Genomic DNA, 21524 nt, shown 5'->3' on the forward strand with positions numbered 1-21524 from the left:
ATACCTTTTATTTTTATACTTCCTTGATATGTTAAAAATTCATTTAGTATTAAAAAGGTATCCACATGCTTTATTTAATACAAAAAAGGATAGCCTAAGAATAACTTGCTGTTTTCTATTTCAGTTATGAAAGCATGCAATCTGTTTTTTGCTTTATGTGTTTTTAAGCTCACTATTGTCTTATTTCTTTTTCCAACCTAGGATGGTGATCGAGACATTTTTATTGATGGGGTTGTTGCTCGTAATAGAGCCTTAAATGGGGATCTGGTGGTCGTGAAACTACTTCCCGAGGAGCAGTGGAAGGTGAGTTAAATTTTCCCTTTCTAATTATAGATTTCTTAGGACCTTTCACATTCCATGGTGCACCAACAAGGCATCATAAACTGGAGGAGTCACAGACCCCTCAGGCGCTGTGGTAAGATTGGGTGTGATCTTGGAAGCATGCAACTGAAAGCTTGGAACTTAGAAGCATCTGCTGGGCAGATTGTGAATCATCTGAGTTGTTCGCCCTGCTCCCTCTCTAGTGATCCATCCTCCCTGTCACATGCCTTGCACTGGTTTTTGGTATTCTTTTGAATAAATACTGAGGGCCCATTCAAACTTGGTATGTATTATTTTCCTACATCCTATGCAGGGAGAACTAGAAAGACAAAGCCATGGAGACAGTGGCAGTCCCCACGCATTTCTGCTGCCTCCAGTGGAAAACCCAGGCAATACATATGGAGTTCTGTTGGCCCAGTTTGGTGATTGGGTGATTGGCAGATAAAAATAGTTTGTCTGTGTTTTTATGAATCAGGGATTTAGTGGCAGAAGAAGATGTTTTTAATATGAGAATATTTTAGGTTTCAGTCTCCATCTATGTCTGTTAATTGGAAAGGAAGATACGGTTTTAGTGTTGATGGCTGTTTTAAATAAAAGTAAGGATCAGACATTGGAATGATTTGTGGTGACTGTCTTTGAATTGTCATGTAGGATTGGAGACTTGTATATCTAAGTCTGAATTTGTCTTCATATCATTTGTTTTATTTGGCTACATTCGTTGGTACTCAAGAATTTGGTGTTCTTCAATAAGATGTGTTATAGAGTAGTGATTAAAAGTATGGGCTTTTAGGCTAGGCTACTTAGATTTGAATCTCATCTCTGCCATTCATCTCTATAACTTTGAGCGAATTGTACAACCTTTTTGCTTCAAAGGTCTCATCTGTAAAATGGGAATAATCATGGTACCTACTTCATAGGTTTGTCATGAGAATTAAACGAGAATACATGTAAAAATTTTAGAATAGTACCTAAAAATCTTAGAATGGCAGGAACTCAAGAAATGTTCTTATTAGCTTTTCCAGAAAAGATGTGATGTGCACCACTGCACTCCAGCCTGGGCGATGGAGCTAGACTCTGTCTCCAAAAAAAAAAAATGTGATGTGAGGAGCACCATTTTATCTCAGAGCTTTGTTGAGGAATACATTATTTTTAATCTGATACAACTGAAGTAATTGAATTATAGCTATATGCCAGGTATTCATAGGGTGTAGGGAATTCAGTCATGATTAGGACTGACATAGTTCTTGCCCTCATGGAGCTTATAGTTTAATGGGGACTGCAGGTAGGAAAAGACAGATACTGATCACATTTATACAAATCTAAGTGTAATTTTAATTAATGCTGTGAAGTGCAGGTTTTTTTTTTCTTTCTTTTTTTAAAATTATACTCAAGTTCTGAGATACATGTGCAGAATGAGCAGGTTTGTTACATACGTATACATGTGCCATGGTGGTTTGATGCACCCATTAACCCATCATCTACATTAGGTATTTCTCCTAATGCTATCCCTCCCCTTGCCCCCACCCCCCAAAAGGCCCCCTTGTGTGTGATGTTCCCCTCACTGTGCCCATATGTTCTCATTGTTCGACTCCCACTTATGAGTGAGAACATGTGGTGTTTGGTTTTCTGTTCCTGTGTTAGTTTGCTGAGAATGATGGTTTCCAGCTTCATCCATGTCCCTGCAAAGGACATGAGCTCATTCTTTTTTATGGCTGCATAGTATTCCATGTGTATATGTGCCACATTTTCTTTATCCAGCCTAACATTGATAGGCATTTGGGTTGGTTCCAAGTCTTTGCTATTATGAATAGTGCTGCAATAAACATATGTGCGCATGTATCTTTATAGTGCAATGATTTATAATCCTTTGGGTATATACCCCATAGTGGGATTGCTGGGTCAAATGGTATTTCTAGTTCTAGATCCTTGAGGAATCACCACACTGTCTTCCACAATGGTTGAACTAATTTATACTCCCACCAACAGTGTAAAAGCATTTCTATTTCTCCGTATCCTCTCCAGCATCAGTCGTTTCCTGACTTTTTAGTGATTGCCATTCTAACTGGTGTGAGATGGTTGCATTTCTCTAATGACCAGTGATGATGAGCTTTTTTTATATGTCTGTTGGCCACATAAATGTCTTCTTTTGAAAAGTATCTGTTCATATCCTTCGCCCACTTTTTGATGTTTTTTTTTTTTCCTTGTAAATTTAAATTCCTTGTAGATTCTGGATATTAGCCCTTTGTCAGATGGATAGATTGCAAAAATTTTCTCCCATTCTGTAGGTTGCCTGTTCACTCTGATGATAGTTTCTTTTGCTGTGCAGAAGCTCTTTAGTTTAATTAAATCCCATTTGTCAATTTTAGCTTTTGTTGCAATTGCTTTTCGTGTTTTAGTCATAAAGTCTTTGCCCATACCTATGTCCTGAATGGTATTGCCTAGGTTTTCTTCTAGGATTTTTATGGGTTTAGGTCTTATATATAAACCTTTACTTCATCTTGAGTTAATTTTTGTATAAGGTGTAAGGAAGGAGTCCAGTTTTAGTTTTCTACATATGGCTAGCCAGTTTTCCCAGCACCACTTATTAAATAGGGAATCCTTTCCCCATTGCTTGTTTTTGTCAGGTTTGTCAAAGACCAGATGGTTGTAGATGTGTGATGTTATTTCTGAGACATGTATTCTGTCCCATTGGTCTATATATCTGTTTTGGTACCAGTAGCATGCTGTTTTCATTACTGTAGGCTTGTAGTATGGCTTGAAGTCAGGTAGCATGATGCCTCCAGCTTTGTTCTTTTTCTTAGGATTATCTTAGCTATACAGGCTCTTTTTTGGTTCCATATGAAATTTAAAATAGTTTTTTTCTAATTCTGTGGAGAAAGTCATTGGTAGCTTGATGGGAATAGCATTGAATCTGTAAATTACTTTGGGCAGTATGACCATTTTCACGATATTGATTCTTCCTATCCATGAGCATGGAATATTTTTCCATTTGTGTCCTCTCTTTCCTTGAGCAGTCATTTGTAGTTCTCCTTGAAGAGGTCCTTCAGATCCCTTGTAAGTTGTATTTCTAGCTACTTTATTCTCTTTGTAGCAGTTGTGAACGGGAGTTTGCTCATGATTTGGTGCTCTATTATTGGTGTATAAGAATGCTTGTGATTTTTGCACATTAATTTTGTATCCTGAGACTTTGCTGAAGTTGCTTATCTACTTAAGGAGATTTTGGGCTGAGACGATGGGGTTTTCTAAATATACAATCATGTCATCTGCAAACAGAGATATTTTGACTTCCTCTCTTCCTGTTTGAATACCTTTATTTCTTTCACTTGCCTGATTGCCCTGGCCAGAACTTCCAATACTGTGTTGAATAGGAGTGGTGAGAGAGGGCATCCTTATCTTGTGCCGGTTTTCAAAGTAAATGCTTCCAGTTTTTGCCCATTCAGTATGATATTGGCTGTGGGTTTGTCATAAATAGCTCTTACTATTTTGAGATATGTTCCAATACCTAGTTTATTGAGTGTTTTTAGCATGAAGCGGTGTTGAATTTTGTCGAAGGCCTTTTCTGCATCTATTGAGATAATCATGTGGTTTTTGTCATTAGTTCTGTTTATGTGATGGATTACGTTTATTGATTTGCGTATATTGAACCAGCCTGGCATCCCAGGGATGAAGCCAACTTATCGTGGTGGATAAGCTTTTTGATGTGTTGCTGGATTCGGTTTGCTAGTGTTTTATTGAGGATTTTTGCATTGATGTTCATCAGGGATGTTGGCCTGAAATTTTCTTTTTTTGTTGTGTCTCTGCCAGGTTTTGGTATCAGGATGATGCTGGCCTCATAAAATGAGTTAGGGAGGAGTCTCTCTTTTTCTATTGTTTAGAATACTTTCAGAAGGAATGGTACTGCTCCTCTTTGTACCTCTGGTAGAATTCGGCTGTGAATCCATCTGGTCCTGGACTTTTTTTGGTTGATAGGCTATTAATTACTGGCTCAATTTCAGAACTTGTTATTGGTCTATTCAGGGATTTGACTTCTTCCTGGTTTAGTCTTGGGAGGGTGTATGTGTTCAGGAATTTATCCATTTCTTCTAGATTTTCTAGTTTATTTGTGTAGAGGTGTTTATAGTATTCTCTGATGTTAGTTTGTATTTCAGTGGGATCAGTGGTGATCTCCCCTTTATCATTTGTTTATTGTGTTTATTTGATTCTTCTCTCTTTTCTTCTTTATTATTCTGTCTTGTGGTCTATTTTGTTAATGTTTTCAAAAAACCAGCTCCTGGACTCATCGATTTTTTCGAATGGTTTTTCATGTCTCTATCTCCTTCAGTTCTGCTCTGATCTTAGTTATTTCTTGTCTTCTGCTAACTTTTGAATTAGTCTGCGCTTGCTTCTCTAGTTCGTTTAATTGTGATGTTAGGGTGTCGATTTTAAATCTTTCCTGCTTTCTCCTGTGGGCATTTAGTGCTATAAATTTCCTTCTGAAGACTGCTTTAGTTGTATGCCAGAGATTCTGGTACATTGTGTCTTTGTTCTCATTGGTTTCAAAGAACTTATTTATTTTTGCCTTTATTTCATTATTTACCCAGTAGTCATTCAGGAGCAGGTTGTTCAGTTTCCAAGTAGTTGTGTGGTTTTGAGTGAGTTTCTTTTTTTTTTTTTTTGAGATGGAGTCTCGCTCTGTCGCCCAGGCTGGAGTGCAGTGGTGCGATCTCAGCTCACTGCAAGCACCGCCTCCCGGGTTCACGCCATTCTCCTGCCTCAGCCTCCCAAGTAGCTGGGACTACAGGCGCCTGCCTCCACGCCCGGCTAATTTTTTGTATTTTTAGTAGAGATGGGGTTTCACCGTGTTAGCCAAGATGGTCTCAATCTCCTGACCTCATGATCCGCCCACCTTGGACTCCCAAAGTGCTGGGATTACAGGCATGAGCCACCACACCCAGCCTTGAGTGAGTTTCTTAATGCTGAATTCTAATTTGATTGCACTGTGGTCTGAGAGACTGCTTGTTAAGATTTCTGTTGTTTTGCGTTTGCTGAGGAGTGTTTTACTTCCAATTATGTGGTCAGTTTTAGAGTAAGTGTGATGTGGTACTGAGAAGAATGTATATTCTTTTGATTTGGGGTGAAGAGTTCTGTAAATGTCTATTAGGTCCTCTTGATCCCGAGCTGAGTTCAAGTCCTGAATATCCTTGTTAATTTTTTGTCTCATTGATCTATTATTGACAGTGGGGTGTTAAAGTCTCCCACTATTATTGTGTGGGAGTCTAAGTCTCTTTGTAGGTCTCTAAGAACTTGCTTTATGAATCTGGGTGCTCCTGTATTGGGTGCATATATATTTAGGATAGTTAGCTCTTCTTGTTGCATTGATCCCTTTACCATTATGTAATGCTCTTCTTTGTCTTTTTGATCTTTGTTTGTTTAAAGTCTGTTTTATCAGAGACTAGGATCGCAACCCCTGCTTTTTTTTTGCTTTCCATTTGCTTGGTAAATATTCCTCCATCTCTTTATTTTGAGCCTATGTGTGTCTCTGCATGTGAGATGGGTCTCCTGAATACAGCACACTGATGGGTCTTGACTCTTTATCCAATTTACCAGTCTATGCCTTTTAATTGGGGGATTTAGCCTGTTTACATTTAAGTTTAATATTGTTTTGTGTGAATTTGATCCTGTCATTATGATGCTAGCTGTTTATTTTTCCCATTAGTTGATGCAGTTTCTTCATAGTGTCAATGATCTTTACGTTTTGGTTTGGTTTTTTTGTGGTGGCTGGTACCAGTTTTTCCTTTGTATATTTAGTGCTTCTTTCAGGAGCTCTTGTAAGGCAAGCCTGGTGGTGACAAAATCCCTCAGGATTTGCTTGTCTGTAAAGGATTTTATTTCTTCTTCACTTATGAAGCTTAGTTTGGCTGGATACGAATTCTGGGTTGAAAATTCTTTTCTTTAAGAATGTTGAGTATTGGCCCCCATTCTCTTCTGGCTTGTAGGGTTTCTGCAGAGAGATCCACTGTTAGTCTGACAGGCTTCCCTTTGTGGGTAACCGGACCTTTCTCTCTGGCTGCCCTTAATATTTTTTCCTTCATTTCAACATTTTTCCTTCATTTCAACTTTTCCTTCGTTTGTGACAATTATGTGTCTTGGGGTTGCCCTTCTTGAGAAGTATCTTTGTGGTGTTCTCTGTATTTCCCAAATTTGAATGTTGGCCTGTCTTGCTAGGTTGGGGAAGTTCTTCTGGATGGTATCCTGAAGTATGTTTTCCAACTTGGTTCCATTCTCCCTGTAACTTTAAGGTACACCAATCAAACGTAGGTTTGGTCTTTTCATATAGTTCCATATTTCTTGGAGGCTTTGTTATTTCCTTTTCATTCTTTTTTTTCTAATCTTGTCGTCATGCTTTATTTTATTAAGTTGATCTTCAGTCTTTGATACCCTTTCTTCTACTTGATCAATTCATCTCTTGATACTTGTATATGCTTCACGAAGTTCTCGTGCTGTGTTTTTTAGCTCCAACAAGTCATTTATGTTCTTCTCTAAACTGGTTATTCTAGTGAGCAATTCCTCTAACCTTTTATCAAGGTTCTTAGCTTTCTTGCATTGAGTTAGTACATGCTCATTTAGCTCGGAGGAGTTTGTTATTACCCACTTTCTGAAGCCTACTTCTATCAGTTCGTCAAACTCATTCTCCATCCAGTTTTGTTCTTTTGCTGGCAAGGAGTTGTGATCCTTTGGAGAGAAGCGGCATTCTGGTTTTTGGAATTTTCAGCCTTTTTGTGCTGGTTTTTCCTCATCTTTGTGGATTTATTTACCTTTGGTTTTTCCTGTTGGTGACCTTCGGATGGAGTTTTTGCATGGTGATCCTTTTTGTTGATGTTGATGCTATTGCTTTCTGTTTGTTAGTTCTCCTTCTAACAGTCAGGCCCCTCTTCTTCAGGTCTACTGGAGTTTGCTGGAGGTCCACTCCAGACCCTGTTTGCTTGGGTATTACCAGTGGAGGCTGCAGAACGACAAAGTTTGCTGTCTCCTCCTTCCTCTGGAAGCTTCATCCCAGAGGGGCACCCACCAGATGCCAGCTGGAGCTCTCCTGTATGAGGTGTCTGTCGACCCCTGCTGGGAGGTGTCTCCGCATCAGGAGGCACAGGGGTCAGGGACCCACTTGAATAGGCTGTCTGTCCCTTATCAGAGCTTGAGTGCTGTGCTGGGAGATCTGCTGCTCTTTTCAGAGCTGGCAAGCAGGAACGTTTGTCTGCTGAAGCTGCACCCACAGCCGACCTTTCCCCCAGGTGTTCTGTCCCACGGAGGTGGGAGTTTTATCTATAAGCCCCTGACTGGGGCTGCTGCCTTTCTTTCAGAGATGCCCTGCCCAGAGAGGAGGACTCTAGAGAGGCAGTCTGGCTATAGGGGCTTTGCAGTGCTGCAGTGGGCTCTGCCTAGCTCAAACTTACTGGTGGCTTTGTTTACACTGCAAGGGGAAAACTGCCTACTCAAGCCTCAGTAATGGTGGATGCACCTCCCCCACCAAGCTTAAGTGTCCCAGGTTGACTTCAGCCTGCTGTGCTGGCAGTGAGAATTTCAAGCCAGTGGATCTTAGCTTGCTGGGCTCCATGAGGGTGGAGTCTGCTGAGCTAGACCACTTTGCTCCCTGGCTTCAGCCCCCTTTCCAGGGAAGTGAACGGTTCTCTCTTACTGATGTTCCAGGTGTCACTGGGATATGAAAAAAAAAAAAAAAAACAACTGCAGCTAGCTTGCTGTCTGCCCAAACAACTGCCCAGTTTTGTGCTTGAAACCCAGGGCCCTTGTGGTATAGGCACCCAAGGGAATCTCCTGGTCTGAGGGTTGCAAAGACCGTGGGAAAAGCATAATATCTGGACCAGAGTACACTGTTCCTCACAGCACAGTCCCTCATGGCTTCCTGTGGCTAGCGGGGGGAGTTCCCTGACTCCTTGTGCTTCCTGGGTGAGGTAACACCTCGCCCTGCTTTGGCTTGCCCTCTGTGGGCTGCACCCACTGGCTAACCAGTCCCAGTGAGATGAACCAGGTGCCTCAGTTGGAAATGCAGAAATCACCCACCTTCTGCGCTGGTTTCACTGGGAGCTGCAGACAGGAACTGTTCCTATTTGGCCATCTTGTCTGGGAATCCTCTTTTTTCCTTTTGAATTACAGTGAACTTTCCTAGTTCAGATCCACCTCCCAGCTTCATCCCCAGTTGCTGCCAATTGTTGATATGGTATCCTCCCTGGATTCCTTGAAAGCATAGCTAAGGGCTGGCTTCAGAAGTTCTAGGTATATAGGTTGATTTAGGTCGCTTCGTGTTTTCTTGAATCTAGCCTAGTGATGACCAGGTCCAAGAAGACAAGAGAAGTGTGTTAGGGCCAGGTCAAACCAAAGGAAACGTTCCTAGAGGTCATTTGAGGGAGTAAAGAGGCAGCATGGTAATAAAGAAGAGCTAAAGAAAGAACAGAGAAATGGTGGCATCTTTTGACCTAAGACATGAGAATGGTAGAATAGGGAGAAGCAGAAGAATGGTTAGCAAGCTGGGTGGGTCTAGACCAGACCAGAGCAGGTATAGGTGCTGACTGGTTGAACATTAGGCATGGAAAGCATACAGTAGAGCACTAGTAGAGCTCTACAAAAGTGGATGAGGTTGCTTAAAAGTTCTAGGCCAAGTTACCTGGCATCCTTTCTGCCTTTGGACCCAGGCAACAGATGGCCAAAATAAGGAAACATATGAATAAGTAAGTCTGTTGCATTGTTTTCCTTGGTTCTCACCCTCTTTATTGGTAAGACAGTCAGCACAGCCTTTCCTGTGCTGTTAGAAGTGCTCTTGCTTCAGGCAGGAAGTCTAAGAAGATGGGGTAGGTTGTTGACCAAAGCTTGGGGGTAGGTTGAGGATTAAAGCGTTTGCTGTTGCTGAGGTCTGGAAGGAAAGGTTTGGGACTTGAGCATTCTTGTTTCTGCCTTGGTGCCTTTTTTTCTTGGACAAAAATCTGTACCTCTTTTAAAACCCAATACAACAGAGTTGTGTTTTTCCCTAGAGGCCTAATTTTATGAATTTCTAGGTCATAAAATTAGCTTAGTGTTATGTATTTCTATAAACTCTTATCTGTTTAACTAGCTCCTACAGAGGGGCTGCTGGCTGCCTCTGAAGCTTTCAGAAGATTTGAAATGTAGAGGGTAGCCCCGGGTTCCTTATTATCTTGTTTCTGTGGAGCTCCTGAGAGTCTTCACAGGGGCTGCCTGACAATTGCTTTTTGTATTAAAGTCAGCCCCATTAGGTATGTCTCTCAGGCCTCATTAGTTAGAGTATTTCACAGCTTCTCATTCTGAAGTGGGGGAGTTCTGCTGGCCTTAGCCCACCTGTGATAGTTGTTGGTGACAGGGTCAAAGTAGGGAGAAGAGAATATTCAGACTGTCATCAAGAATCCCTGACGTCTAGAATATAAACATCTCCAAACATACTGGCCAATTGTCTTATAGGTTTGTTAGTACAAAAGCATATTGTTATCAAAGGAATCTGTAGTCACTAGCGTGAGCCAATGTGGATTAATTGGATTATTCATCTTTGCTTCTTTCTGCTTGTTATGCTCACTCCTCTTGGGTATGTAAACTACAGGGCTTTTGGGGTTTTAGAAAAAACAACAGTTCTTTTCGTTGTAGTAGTAAATAGTCAATTTATTTCACAGCATGATTTTTGGCAAAATAGATAGCTGTATGAGTATCAAGCTGTGAGGCAATAATGAAAAATAATTTACTCTTATATAACTCTTTGAAGTTCAGATTCTTCGACATTTTTACTGTTTCCTTATACTTTTTATTGCAGACATCTGATGAAAGATAGTTGAGGGGCAAATGATAGTTTCTTCCTTTGTCAATTGGGATATTAAGGTACTGTGAGAGTAAGTGGCTGGTTTGAGGACTGAGAGTTTTTGGCAGAACCAGGGACAGAATCCAGATCTCTTGACTTTCAGCTTAATGTCCTTTTCCCCAGATTTTCGAAGTGGAAGTCATGTCCCCAAATGGTTAGGAAGCATTGATCCTGACAATTCTGCCTGGAGCAGTTCAAGGTACCCAGTGGCTTCTCATCTGCCATTCTTCCTGCCCTGTGCTAGATCCTAGAAATACAAAGTAGAATAGGTCACAGGCTTTGCCCTTCAGGAGTTCATAGGCTGGTTGGGAAGAGAATGGAAACAATTATGGTAAGGTTTGCAGGATGGAAACAGAAATACCACATTGTTATGGGAGAAACAAACTCTTATTTGAAAGAATTGGGGAAGATTTCATAGAGGTTACATTAGAGTTAAGGTTTAAAGGATGGGAATAGAGAAAGAGAGAGGATTTATTTTATTTCAAGATGAGAATGATTTGGCAAGAGAGGATTGTGAAAATTTCAGGTTTCAGGGAGGCATGTATGGATCAAAGCTTTCTCTTCCTGCTATACTATTGGCTGAGTACGGCAGCCTCTCTACTAACTCTCCCAGACACTGGAAGAAGCAGGGGGCTCCTAACTCCTCTCAGGATCCTGCCCTCAAGGGAGACTGAAAGGGGGACCATGGCACCCTTTTACAGAGACTCTTGGAACATTGCTGCCTGCTCGGTAAACTCTTGTTTGCCATTTATTTGATCTTCGCCCTGCTTCTTCCATTCTCTTTCCTTTTCTTCATCAAGTTCACCTCCCATAACCATAGCCCATACTTGTCTTTCATCTTTTGGTTAACCGTAATGAGTTTATTCTATTATTTTCCTTCTCTTAATACCCCAATACAGTAAATTACAAATATGCACGTATAAACCCTGTGGGTGCTAATAACAACTGCTAACTTATTGGTGCTTACTGTGTACCAGGTGCTATATTTAGTGCCTTGTACTATTCTTTTGTATGTTGTTACCTCTATCCCAATTTTGTGAATGAGAAAACTGGGGCTTAGTTTAAACATCTTATTTAGGGAACATATAACTAAGGAGTAACAGAGTGGAATTCAGATTTACATCTCCTGGCTTCATGATCACATTGTTATTTGTTATTCCAGAGATATCAAGGAGAGAGTTATTTGATCTGTAGACAGATATTGTCAGGCATCATAAAAATTAACACACATTTAGAAAATAACAATATATGCTTTAGCATTAGGTAATAGGTAATATCTTAAGTTGCCATCAAGAAGATGACTGTATCAGTTGATATAACTAAAAGCTTAGTGTTAGTCTCAGAAAATAAACAATTCAGAAAATATTAATTAGAATTCTAGTGGTTGTATCTTAGAACTGGAGAGGTATGATAGGACATTATGGAGACAGGTGTTGAGAATGAGGGAGAACCTTAACGGATACCTGCCCTAGACAGTGGAGCTGACCCAACAATAAAAGTCAAATCAGAGTTGCAGCTTGCTGTTCAAGGCGAAGAGTCAAAGGGGTTACAGACCCAGATGCCATTCCTGCAGATCCCAAATTCATAGTACTTGGATGCACAGGTATTCAAAAGGCAAGTAGGCAGTTGTCATTTAGGAGGAAGTGGGTCCTACTGGGGCTTTGGGACAGGGTGCTAAGTTCAGAAATGTGGGACTGTTTTCTTATAAGCAGAGTGGTAGAAGCAGCCACTGGGCTAGGAGTCAAGGATAGGATTTGATCCTTAAGCTAGGAGAATTGACTAGAGTCATATTGGGAGCAAGAACCAAAGCAGAGGACCAGCCTTGAGAGCCAGAATTCTGAGTCTTTTTTTGGTTGTACCAAAGGAGTCCTGGGAGCGCAGAATTCAGCTATGGTGTCTTAGTTGATGCAGCCGTAGTGATTGGCTCAGAGAAAATAAGAGTAAAAGAGGCTGACAGAGCATATCAAAATTACACTCAATCGGCAAAACAACGTGATAGGGAACATAACTAGCAAAAAAGGGGGATTTCAAATGAATCTTTTACTCATTGGAACTTTGTTAAAAATATAGTAAGACAGGCAGGAATCTACTTGATACATTGATACCTGTTGGAAACCTAATAATGCTAGGGACTCATTTATTTCTCCCACATGTATTTGTGCAGCAGCTGCAGGGTACTGAGAGGATAGAGTGGGAATAAATCAGTCAAGTACTTTGTTAGCAAATCTAAATTTCTCTCAAGATGGGATTATTTCACTTAACTTACAGCAGAGCAAAGTCTATATATGATTTAAGGAGGTAGGGTTCAGCAAGGGAATAATAGATGTATAATTATTTCGGAAGAGATTGGCACTGAAAGAAAGAAATAACTCGAGTTTGAAAGAATAAAGGAAGTGTTGATAGGAGTGACTACTGTTGTTCTAAATTGAACAAACGTAGAAATCAAAGTGCACATTTAATCCCTAATTTTCAATGGTTGTTTCAAACCTCCTTATGGTCACATGAAATTGGTCTAGTACAGTAAATTGTTTCCTTTGACAACTAAGTTTTCCTTCAAGTGATTGTTTTAAAGTTTTGTGTTGCAAGTTCTTTAAATATGCACCCATCATACTAGATTATATTTAATCCATTCTCTTACATAACCACTATCATTTTGGATTGCTCTCAATTCCAGTGGAATTAGAATTTCTTAGAACTGTTTGGTTTCTTGGCCTGCATGGCAGGCCTAAAAGAGGCTTGGAAGGTACTCAATGATGGGAGGGCAAGGTTTTTGGAGCCTCCATCAAGAGTAGTATGGTAGGTGAGGTATATCCACTAACATGATCAGATTTTCCCAAGATTGCTATATACACAGACTATTTTTAACAGTCATCTTTTTTTCTTCATTACTGCCAGCTCTGGATCAAATACTTCAGGTTCTTGCCTGCTTTAAACATGCCCTCAGATCTCTGTAATTCAAGTTGAAATGTCTGAAATAAGGAAAGTATTGTTTAAGGATAGAGTAGCTTATTTATGCTGGGAAACTCCCAGTTAATATTTCAGGGTTATTTTCTAGAAAACTAATTTATCTCTCCTTAACCCCATGGAGATGTTTTGGTGAAAACCACATTTATTGTAACGAATGAGTTAATGTAGATAAAATACGTAAGGCAGTGATGGCACATTCTAAGTGCTCGAGAGATGTCAGGTATTACTACTATTAGTCTTAGAAATGAGGACCAAGAACATGGTTTAGCCACAACACATGATAACTCAGGTTTACTTTTTCTAGCTCTTGAATGTACCACATTTACTGAAAGAGGACAAAATATTCACGTAAAATGTTGGTGTCTTAGTACGTGCTTCTTTGAGTCATCTGCCTTGCTGAACAACTGTATGACAGGCAAGGTTATACTCTGGAATTATGTGGTTTATTTCTTACTCATGCTCACTGCCCATCAAGATCATCTAGGGGCTTTGCTTTGCATTATCTTTACTCCAGACCCCAGGATGGATGGAACATAGACCATCAGAAGTGCTCCCTTTCTCTGTGGCAGAAGGAAACAGAGCCAAGGAGGGCCACATTTAAAATGCCCCTGTCCAGAAGTGATGGAGTCACTTCTGCCAGTAGCTCATTGGCAAGAATGAGTCACGTGACACCACCCAACCACAAGAGGACCAAGAAGTGCAGTCCTACCAAATGTCTGCAAGTAGGGATATAACAGGACGTATCTGGTAAACTGTGCTAATGACTCTCATACTGGACTAATTAGATGCATTATGTATTGCATTCCTGGCTAGCCATCTGAAAAGCATATGACACTGGTCATGGCAAAAGCTTCAGTATTGCTTACTACAAATATATCCCCACTCTTGAAAGTAGAATTCAGAAGGAACCTGAAAATGTTCTGGTTGGTCTGTCTACAAGATCACCCTCAGTCATGTAATTATTGCTTTAAAGTACAGGGTATGATAACAAGTAAATTTGTTGATTTTGTAATTAAGTTAATGGTGTAGTGGTACAGTTTTTGTAAGTGAAAGGCAAGGAAGTTATATTTTAAGGAAACGTACTGACATTTACTTGGTAATATTTATAAACCATAAAGAGTTTATCATTAATAGTAGTATTGTGATATTGCTGCTTGCTACTGCTATTGTTCAAATTCTCATTTTTTATTAAAATTTTAGTAGACTTTTGTCTTATAGAAACTAGTAATGATTTAGGGCATATACATAACTGTCTTGTGAATTTAGGCAGTATTATGTACTGCATTGGAGACTTCTGAAAATATGGTACATTTGGAAAACTACAGATACTATTTTATTTTTGAGCTTAAAATGCAAGCTAGGGATATAAAGTGGCAAGAGATGAGGCCAGGCTGGCAGATGGAGAGGCAGGGGTGGTGGTGGTGGTGTCATATTGTGAAAGGTCTAACTGTGTAAGAGAGTTCAGTTGTTATGTAGTCACTGGGGAGTCACTGAATGATTTTGAGGAAGGTGACATAGTCACATTGTATATTAAATATCATTGTGGTGGTAGGGTGTGAAGGACTTAAAGGAAAGGGGCAAAATTGGTGGGAGACTGAAAAGAAAATTATGTATTGAGAGTCCCAGTGAGAGATGAAGTCACAGTGCCCATGTGAAATACAAGGAGGAGATGAATTTAAGACTGTTTAATAAGCTAGAACATGGTGATGGATTATAGGAAGAAGCTGCGATGACTTCTACGTTAGGCTCAGGTAATTGAGGGAATGGTGACACCCTTTGCCAAGATAGAATTTAGGAAGGGGAACAAGGACAGAAGTTAGAGTAGGATGATAAACTTGTTTAGACATGTTGAGTTTGAGATGCCTGAGGACATTCAAGTATATAAAGCTAGAAGGCATTTAGATATTAGGATTTAGAGTTCAGAAGTCAGAACTTGGCTAGAGGTAGAGATTTGGGTGTCGTCAATTGCACTTGAATAAATGGACATTTTATAGAGAAATAAAAGAAGACCTCTGAGGATAGAGCCTGAGGAATACCAAAACTTAGTGGGTATGCAGAAGAAGAGGATCTAGGAAAGAATGCTGAGGAGTGGTGGCCAGCAAGGAAGGAGGAACAGCAGCAGGGAATGATGTGCCAGAAACCAAGCTGATGAGCCTTGGAAGGAGGAGAAAGTGCCCTGTTGCTTATATGCCCAGTGAGAAGGTCTCCTGAGAAGTTAGCTTTGACTAACGTGGAGCCATCTGTGACATTGATCAGAACATTTTTAATGGGAGTAGAGAAGGCAGAAACCAAACCACAGTGAGTGAAGGAGTGCATGAAGGAGACAGAGAAAGGGTAGTGATTTAAGAATAAGAGGCACAGAGATGCTGTTTTTTGTTCTGGTATGAGAGAAACTTGACTTAAATATGATATCCTAAGCCAGACTTCTTAAAGGCAGGGCTCCAGATGGAGATTTTCACTTAAGTAGTGTATATTTGTGAAAAATTTCTGATCTATACCAAATTACTTAACATTTAATTAGGAAAATCATGGCCCAGATCAAAAGTTAGAATTTGAGAACAGCACTGAGAATGAATTAGTTGTAAAGCTGAAAGAAGTTGGGAATGGCTAGTAAGACAGTGAACTGACCATGCAACACACAGCTGAGGGAGAAACATTTCAAAATAGGCCCCAGAGGAAGCCAGATCAGATTTTAGGAGCAAATGTACTGGGGACGATCGGCCATAAGAAGGGATCTCCCTGTGGTGATTTTTGAGAGCATAGGAACCTTTCTAAAACAGGAGTTGGCAAACTTTTTCTGTAAAGGGCCAGATAGTAAATGTTTTAAGCTCTGTAGGCCATACAGTTCTGTCACAACTACTCAACTCTGCCATTGTAACAGGAAAGCAGCCACAGACTTTATGTAAATGAATAACCACAGCTAAGTTTCAATAAAACTTTGTTGACAAAAACAAGTGGATTTGGCCTGTGAGTTATAGTTTACCAACCCCTGATCTAGAGGCATTATCACACTTCATGAAGGACTTCGTTCCTGCCCCAGTAAGGAACCCGGTGAGGCTAGACACAGACGCCTTATTCTCACCCCTAAAGGGCTTGCAAACTCTGCTGGGAAATGTCTCACTATTTGGGCTCCATCTCATAATTCAAGCTTGTAGTTCTTGAGTCTTTTGATTTTAAATCAGAAAATGTTAAGGAGTCTGTATCTCTGTGGGTGTTTGGGTAGTTGACTGGATTCTATATTTTGTTTTTTAGAGTTTTTTCTTTAATAATGTGTATGAATATTGAGCTTACAGCTTATTAACAATTCTATATGTATTTGCTTTAGATCCTTTTCAATCAGATTAGAAATGGATCCTGAAGATTAAGGTGTAAGTAATATTTGTGGAAATAGGAAATTGAATAGGGAGTACATTTTCCATCTTAACTTTCTGGCATGGCTCTCTCTCTTTACTGCTGCTTGTGCCTGCTTCTCATGTACTTCGTCATCCAGTGTCCTGGGGCGTCTACCCTTATGCTTCAGGCGTTTTTGCCATTCTCTTGAGCAGTGAGTAGCATGAATTCGTGTTTGCAGCGATCAGAGAAAAGATAAGTAGTTTTCCACATAGTCCTTTTTAGATGCCAAACTGGCACGATTTGTGTCACCAGAAAAATTTTCAGAGGTACAGGATATAGTAGTACAGACTAGTACCAAGTTAGCTAAAGGTCAGTGCTCTTAGGCAAGTGACAAAGGTTATTTCAAGAGTATAATGCTACAAGTAGGAAGTGAATTCAGAGTCAGGAACCTAAGAGGTTTCTAACAGATTGGAGCATAGAAAATGAGAGTGATTGAGATAAATGGTTTAGAATAGGGGTCCCTAACCACCAGACCATGGACTAGTATTTCGTCTATGTTTACAGTCACTCCCCATTGCTCACATCACTCCCTGAGCTCCGCCTCCTGTTAGATCAGCAGCGGCATTAGATTCTCACAGGAGCGCTAACCCTATAGTGAACTTCGCATATGAGGGATCTAGGTTGTGTGTTCCTTTTGAGAATCAAATGCTTGATGACCTGTCACTGTCTCCTGTCACCCCCAGATGGAACTGTCTAGTTGCAGGAAAACAAGCTCAGGGCTCCCACTGATTCTACATTATGACGAGTTGTATAATTATTTCATTATGTATTACAATGTAATAATAATAGAAATAAAGTGTACAATAAATGTAATGTGTGTGAATCATCCCAAAACCATGCCCCTGGTTTGTGGAAAAATTGTCTTCCATGAAACCAGTCCCTGGTGCCAAAAAGTTGCGGACCGCTGGTTTAGAATGGAGGCTGTCAGCAAGGAAGGGGCCTCATCCACTTATGCAGTGCCTCCTTCAGACTTAGACTGAGTGCCTATTATGAGTCAGGTATAGTCCTATATCTCAGGAATACAGTAAGGCATAAAATAGGGTCCTGATTGCATCTAAACCATGGAACATAGAAAATGACTGCTTGCTCAGTTCTCCCAATGATGGTACTTAAGTAGTGCCATTCCAGATGGAAAGTAGAGCCATAATTTATTATTTATTTATTTTTTTTGAGACAGTCTCACTCTGTCACCCAGGCTGGAGTGCAGTGGCGCGATCTCAGCTCACTGCAACCTCCGCCTCCTGGCTTCAAGCGATTCTCCTGCCTCAGCCTCCTGAGTAGCTGGGATTATAGGCATGTGCCACCACACCCGACTAATTTTTGTATTTTTGTTGTTGTTGTTGTTAGTAGAGACAGGGTTTCACCATGCTGTTCAGGCTGGTCTTGACTCCTGACCTCGTGATCCACCTGCCTTGGCCTCTCAAGGTGCTGGGATTACAGGTGTGAGCCACTGCGCCCGGCCATGTAGTCGTTATTTATTACATGTAGTGGATGCCTTGGTGTATGGGGGCTTAATTCTCCTGGGAACTCAGGTTGAGAAAATCAGTCTAGTGGAGCAATAATAGAGTGGTAAGTGCAGTGATAGAGAAAAAGTCCTGGGTGTCATGGGAGTGTGCAATAGGGATACCCAGCTAGCTTACAGAGGGCCAGGGAATGCTTTCTGGAAAGGAATTTTGGGAAGAAATGAAGTCTGAATGGAAAACTGTAAACCATATGGAGAATAGAGAAGGCTTGATGGAAAAGAGAGACTAACCTTCTCTAAGTCCAAAAAGTTTTAAAAATATAGCTAGAGGGGAGATTTTGAGAAGATTGGTGACCAGAGATAAGGTCTTATCAGCTTCTTACTGGGCACTGACAAAGCCAGATCGCAGACAGTCAGACCCAGTGTCTTACTGGTCTCAGTTTTGTGCTGCTGTAACAAAATACCTGAAACTGGGTGATTTATAAAGAATAGACATTTATTTTCTCATAGTTCTGGAGACTGGAAAGTCAAAGATGAAGGCACTGGCAGGTTCAACTGCCTGGTGAAGGCAGCATCCTCCAGAGGGAAGGAAGGCTGTGTCCTCACATGGCAGAAAGCGGAACAGCAAGTGAGCCTACCACTCTGTGAAGCCTCTTTTATAAGGGCCTAACTCCCATTCATAAGGGAGGAGCCCTCATGATATCATCACCTTTTAAAGGCCTCATTTTTTTTTTTTTAAACAGAGTCTCGCTCTGTTGCCCAGGCTGGAGTACAGTGGTGCGATTTCGGCTCACTGCAACCTCCACTTCCTGGGTTCAAGCAATTCTCCTGCCTCAGCCTCCCGAGTAGCTGGGATTAGAAGCGCCCACCACCATGCGCAGCTAATTTTTGGAATTTTTTTTTTTTTTTTTTGAGACGGAGTCTCGCTTTGTCACTCAGGCTGCAGTGCAGTGGCGCGATCTCGGCTCACTGCAAGCTCCGCCTCCCGGGTTCACGCCATTCTCCTGCCTCAGCCTCTGAGTAGCTGGGACTACAGGCACGCACCACCATGCCCGGCTAATTTTTTGTATTTTTAGTAGAGACAGGGTTTCACTGTGTTAGCCAGGATGGTCTCGATCTCCTGACCTCGTGATCCGCCCGTCTCGGCCTCCCAAAGTGCTGGGATTACAGGCGTGAGCCACTGTGCCCGGCCTATTTTTGTATTTTTAGTAGAGACGGGGTTTTGCCATTTTGACCAGGCTGATCTCAAACTCCTGACTTCAGGTAATCCGCCTGCCTCGGCCTCCCAAAGTGCGGGGATTACAGGCGTGAGCCACCGCGCATGGCCATTCACTTCTTAATACTATAACATTGGCGACACCTGAATTTTGGAGGGGACACATTCAAATCATGTTACTCAGTCTCACTGGATGAATGCTATCTAAGATGAGCTGGATACTGTCACGGCACTTGGTGCATGGTCATTTCTTTTCCTTGAAATTATGATGCGCTATCTTTAGTCTAAAAGCACTGCAGTCTCAGGTCCTTTGGGATAAGATATGGTGTCTTTTGAAAGTGAGGAGGTTGAGCCTGGATATATTGGCTTTGGGCTTTCTGCCTGTCCTTTCTAATACATACTTGGTGTTGGGCGTGGTTTTCCTTTTGGGGTAATTTGGATTATTGCCACTCAAAGTGTGGTCCATGTACTAACAGCATGGAAGAATCTCAGGCCCAAGACCCACTGAATGAGAATCTGCATTTTAACGAGATCCCCAAGTGATTTGTATGAGCATTACATTTTGAGAAGCACTGATGTGGATGAGTAGGTCTTTTTTGCTCTTATGATAAAAATTAGTTTGTCACTATAGAGAAAGGAGAACTTGTATATGACATTATTATAGCTGGTCCTGGAGGAGAGTCATGGGTGCAGTGTAACTGGTTGGGGCTTCAGAGGTTTCAAGTAATGATAACGATTTCCTTGTTTTAGACTCGAGATCCCTCACTCTAACCCTTCACCCCCTTCCCTAGTTAGCTCTAGCAGTTGAAGGATATATTGTTCTTGTAGTTGGAAAAACCCACTGATTAGTTTATTGAAAAGAGATAGATTTTAGAATATCTTGAGTTATTTTTATCCCACTAAGTGTTCTGTAACCTACCTCCTTCCTATTTTGGGGAGATCATTTTATTTATTATTATTATTTTTAAGATGGGGTCTTGCTGTATTGCCCAGGCTGGTCTCGAACCCCTAGATTCAAGCTGTCCTCCTGCCTCGGCTTCCCAAAATGCTGGGATTACAGGCATGAGCCACCATGCTCAGCCTTGGAGTTCATCTTAATATTAAGTTCAGACAATCATGTCATTTCTGTCTTACTGGACTCCAGCTTCACTCTTTTTTTTCCAGAAGGGGATTACCTGTTACATTATGTTTAATACATGTTTGTCACAAACTTTCTATTTGAGACCCACTTTTAGTAGCTTTCAGCATAGTTTGAAGTCTTTTTGACAAGTACATTTACAGATTATGGCAGTTATTTCAGTATACAGAATTTTTGTATCTTGAAACACTTGAAAGTGTAAAGCACCTCCTCATAACTTGAGTATTACTATTTTTCCATTTGGCCTGTGCTACTGCAAAATGATATGCTAGTGCATCAAGTGGGATTAGAAAGAAAAAGAAGATAGCTGCTCTTTCTGTAGTTGATAGTGTAAAGAACTAGAAGAGGAAAATGTAAAGAAAAACAGTCTGAAACTTTAAATGACTATATTTGAGGTTTATCAAAAAGATAAACTGTTTTTTAATAAATGAGGCACCTGCATTATCAAAATGATTTATTATTTGTAATTGGAATTATCTTTTCATCCAGACTTTGGTAAGAGGTGGTTAGATTATGCCAAAAAATGATTAACATTTGAAAAAATTGAGATAAAATTCATATAACATAAAATTCACCATTTTAATAATTTTAAAGTATACAGTTTTGTGGTTTTAGTATATTTACAATGTTGTGCAACCCTCACCACCATCTAATTCCAGAACATTATTCACCCCCAAAAGAATCCCTGTGCCCATTAAGCAGTAGTCACTCTCTGTTCGCCTTCTTCCTAGATGCTGGTAACCACTAATCTGTTTTCCGTCTCTATGGATTTTCTTATTCTAGACATTTCATATAAATAGAATTGTACAATATCTGTCGTTTTGTGTTTGTGTTCACTTAGCATAATGTTTTCAGGGTTCTTCCGTGTTGTAGCATATATCAGTACTTCATTTCTTTTTGTGGCAGAATAACATTCCATGTGTGGACATGCCACGTTTTGTTATCCTTTCATCAGTTGATGAACATTTGGGTTGTTTCCACTTTCTGGCTATTATGCTGTTGCGAACATTCATGCACAAGGTTTTATATAAGCACATGTTTTCACTTCTTTTGAGTATTTGCGTAGGAGTGGAGTTATTGGGTCACGTGGTGACTCCATGTTTAACAAAAATGATTTTTAAAATAAAGATGACTGAAAGATACTGTCCCCAAACTTTTCTGACCCCAAAGAAATTAG

At 40.5% G+C, this 21524-nt stretch overlaps 1 protein-coding gene across 1 annotated transcript in view; it reads left to right on the top strand.

The window, feature by feature from the left end:
- DIS3L2 (DIS3 like 3'-5' exoribonuclease 2) overlaps nt 1-21524 on the top strand; it is a 378448-nt gene that overhangs the window by 76524 nt on the left and 280400 nt on the right. The window contains exon 5 of the mRNA XM_025404797.1: nt 202-303. Coding sequence (XP_025260582.1) covers nt 202-303 — 102 coding nt within the window. The remainder of the gene's footprint in view (nt 1-201; nt 304-21524) is intronic.

This window comes from Theropithecus gelada, chromosome 12 (assembly GCF_003255815.1).
Source record: "Theropithecus gelada isolate Dixy chromosome 12, Tgel_1.0, whole genome shotgun sequence".
In the NCBI taxonomy this organism is placed as follows: domain Eukaryota; kingdom Metazoa; phylum Chordata; class Mammalia; order Primates; family Cercopithecidae; genus Theropithecus; species Theropithecus gelada.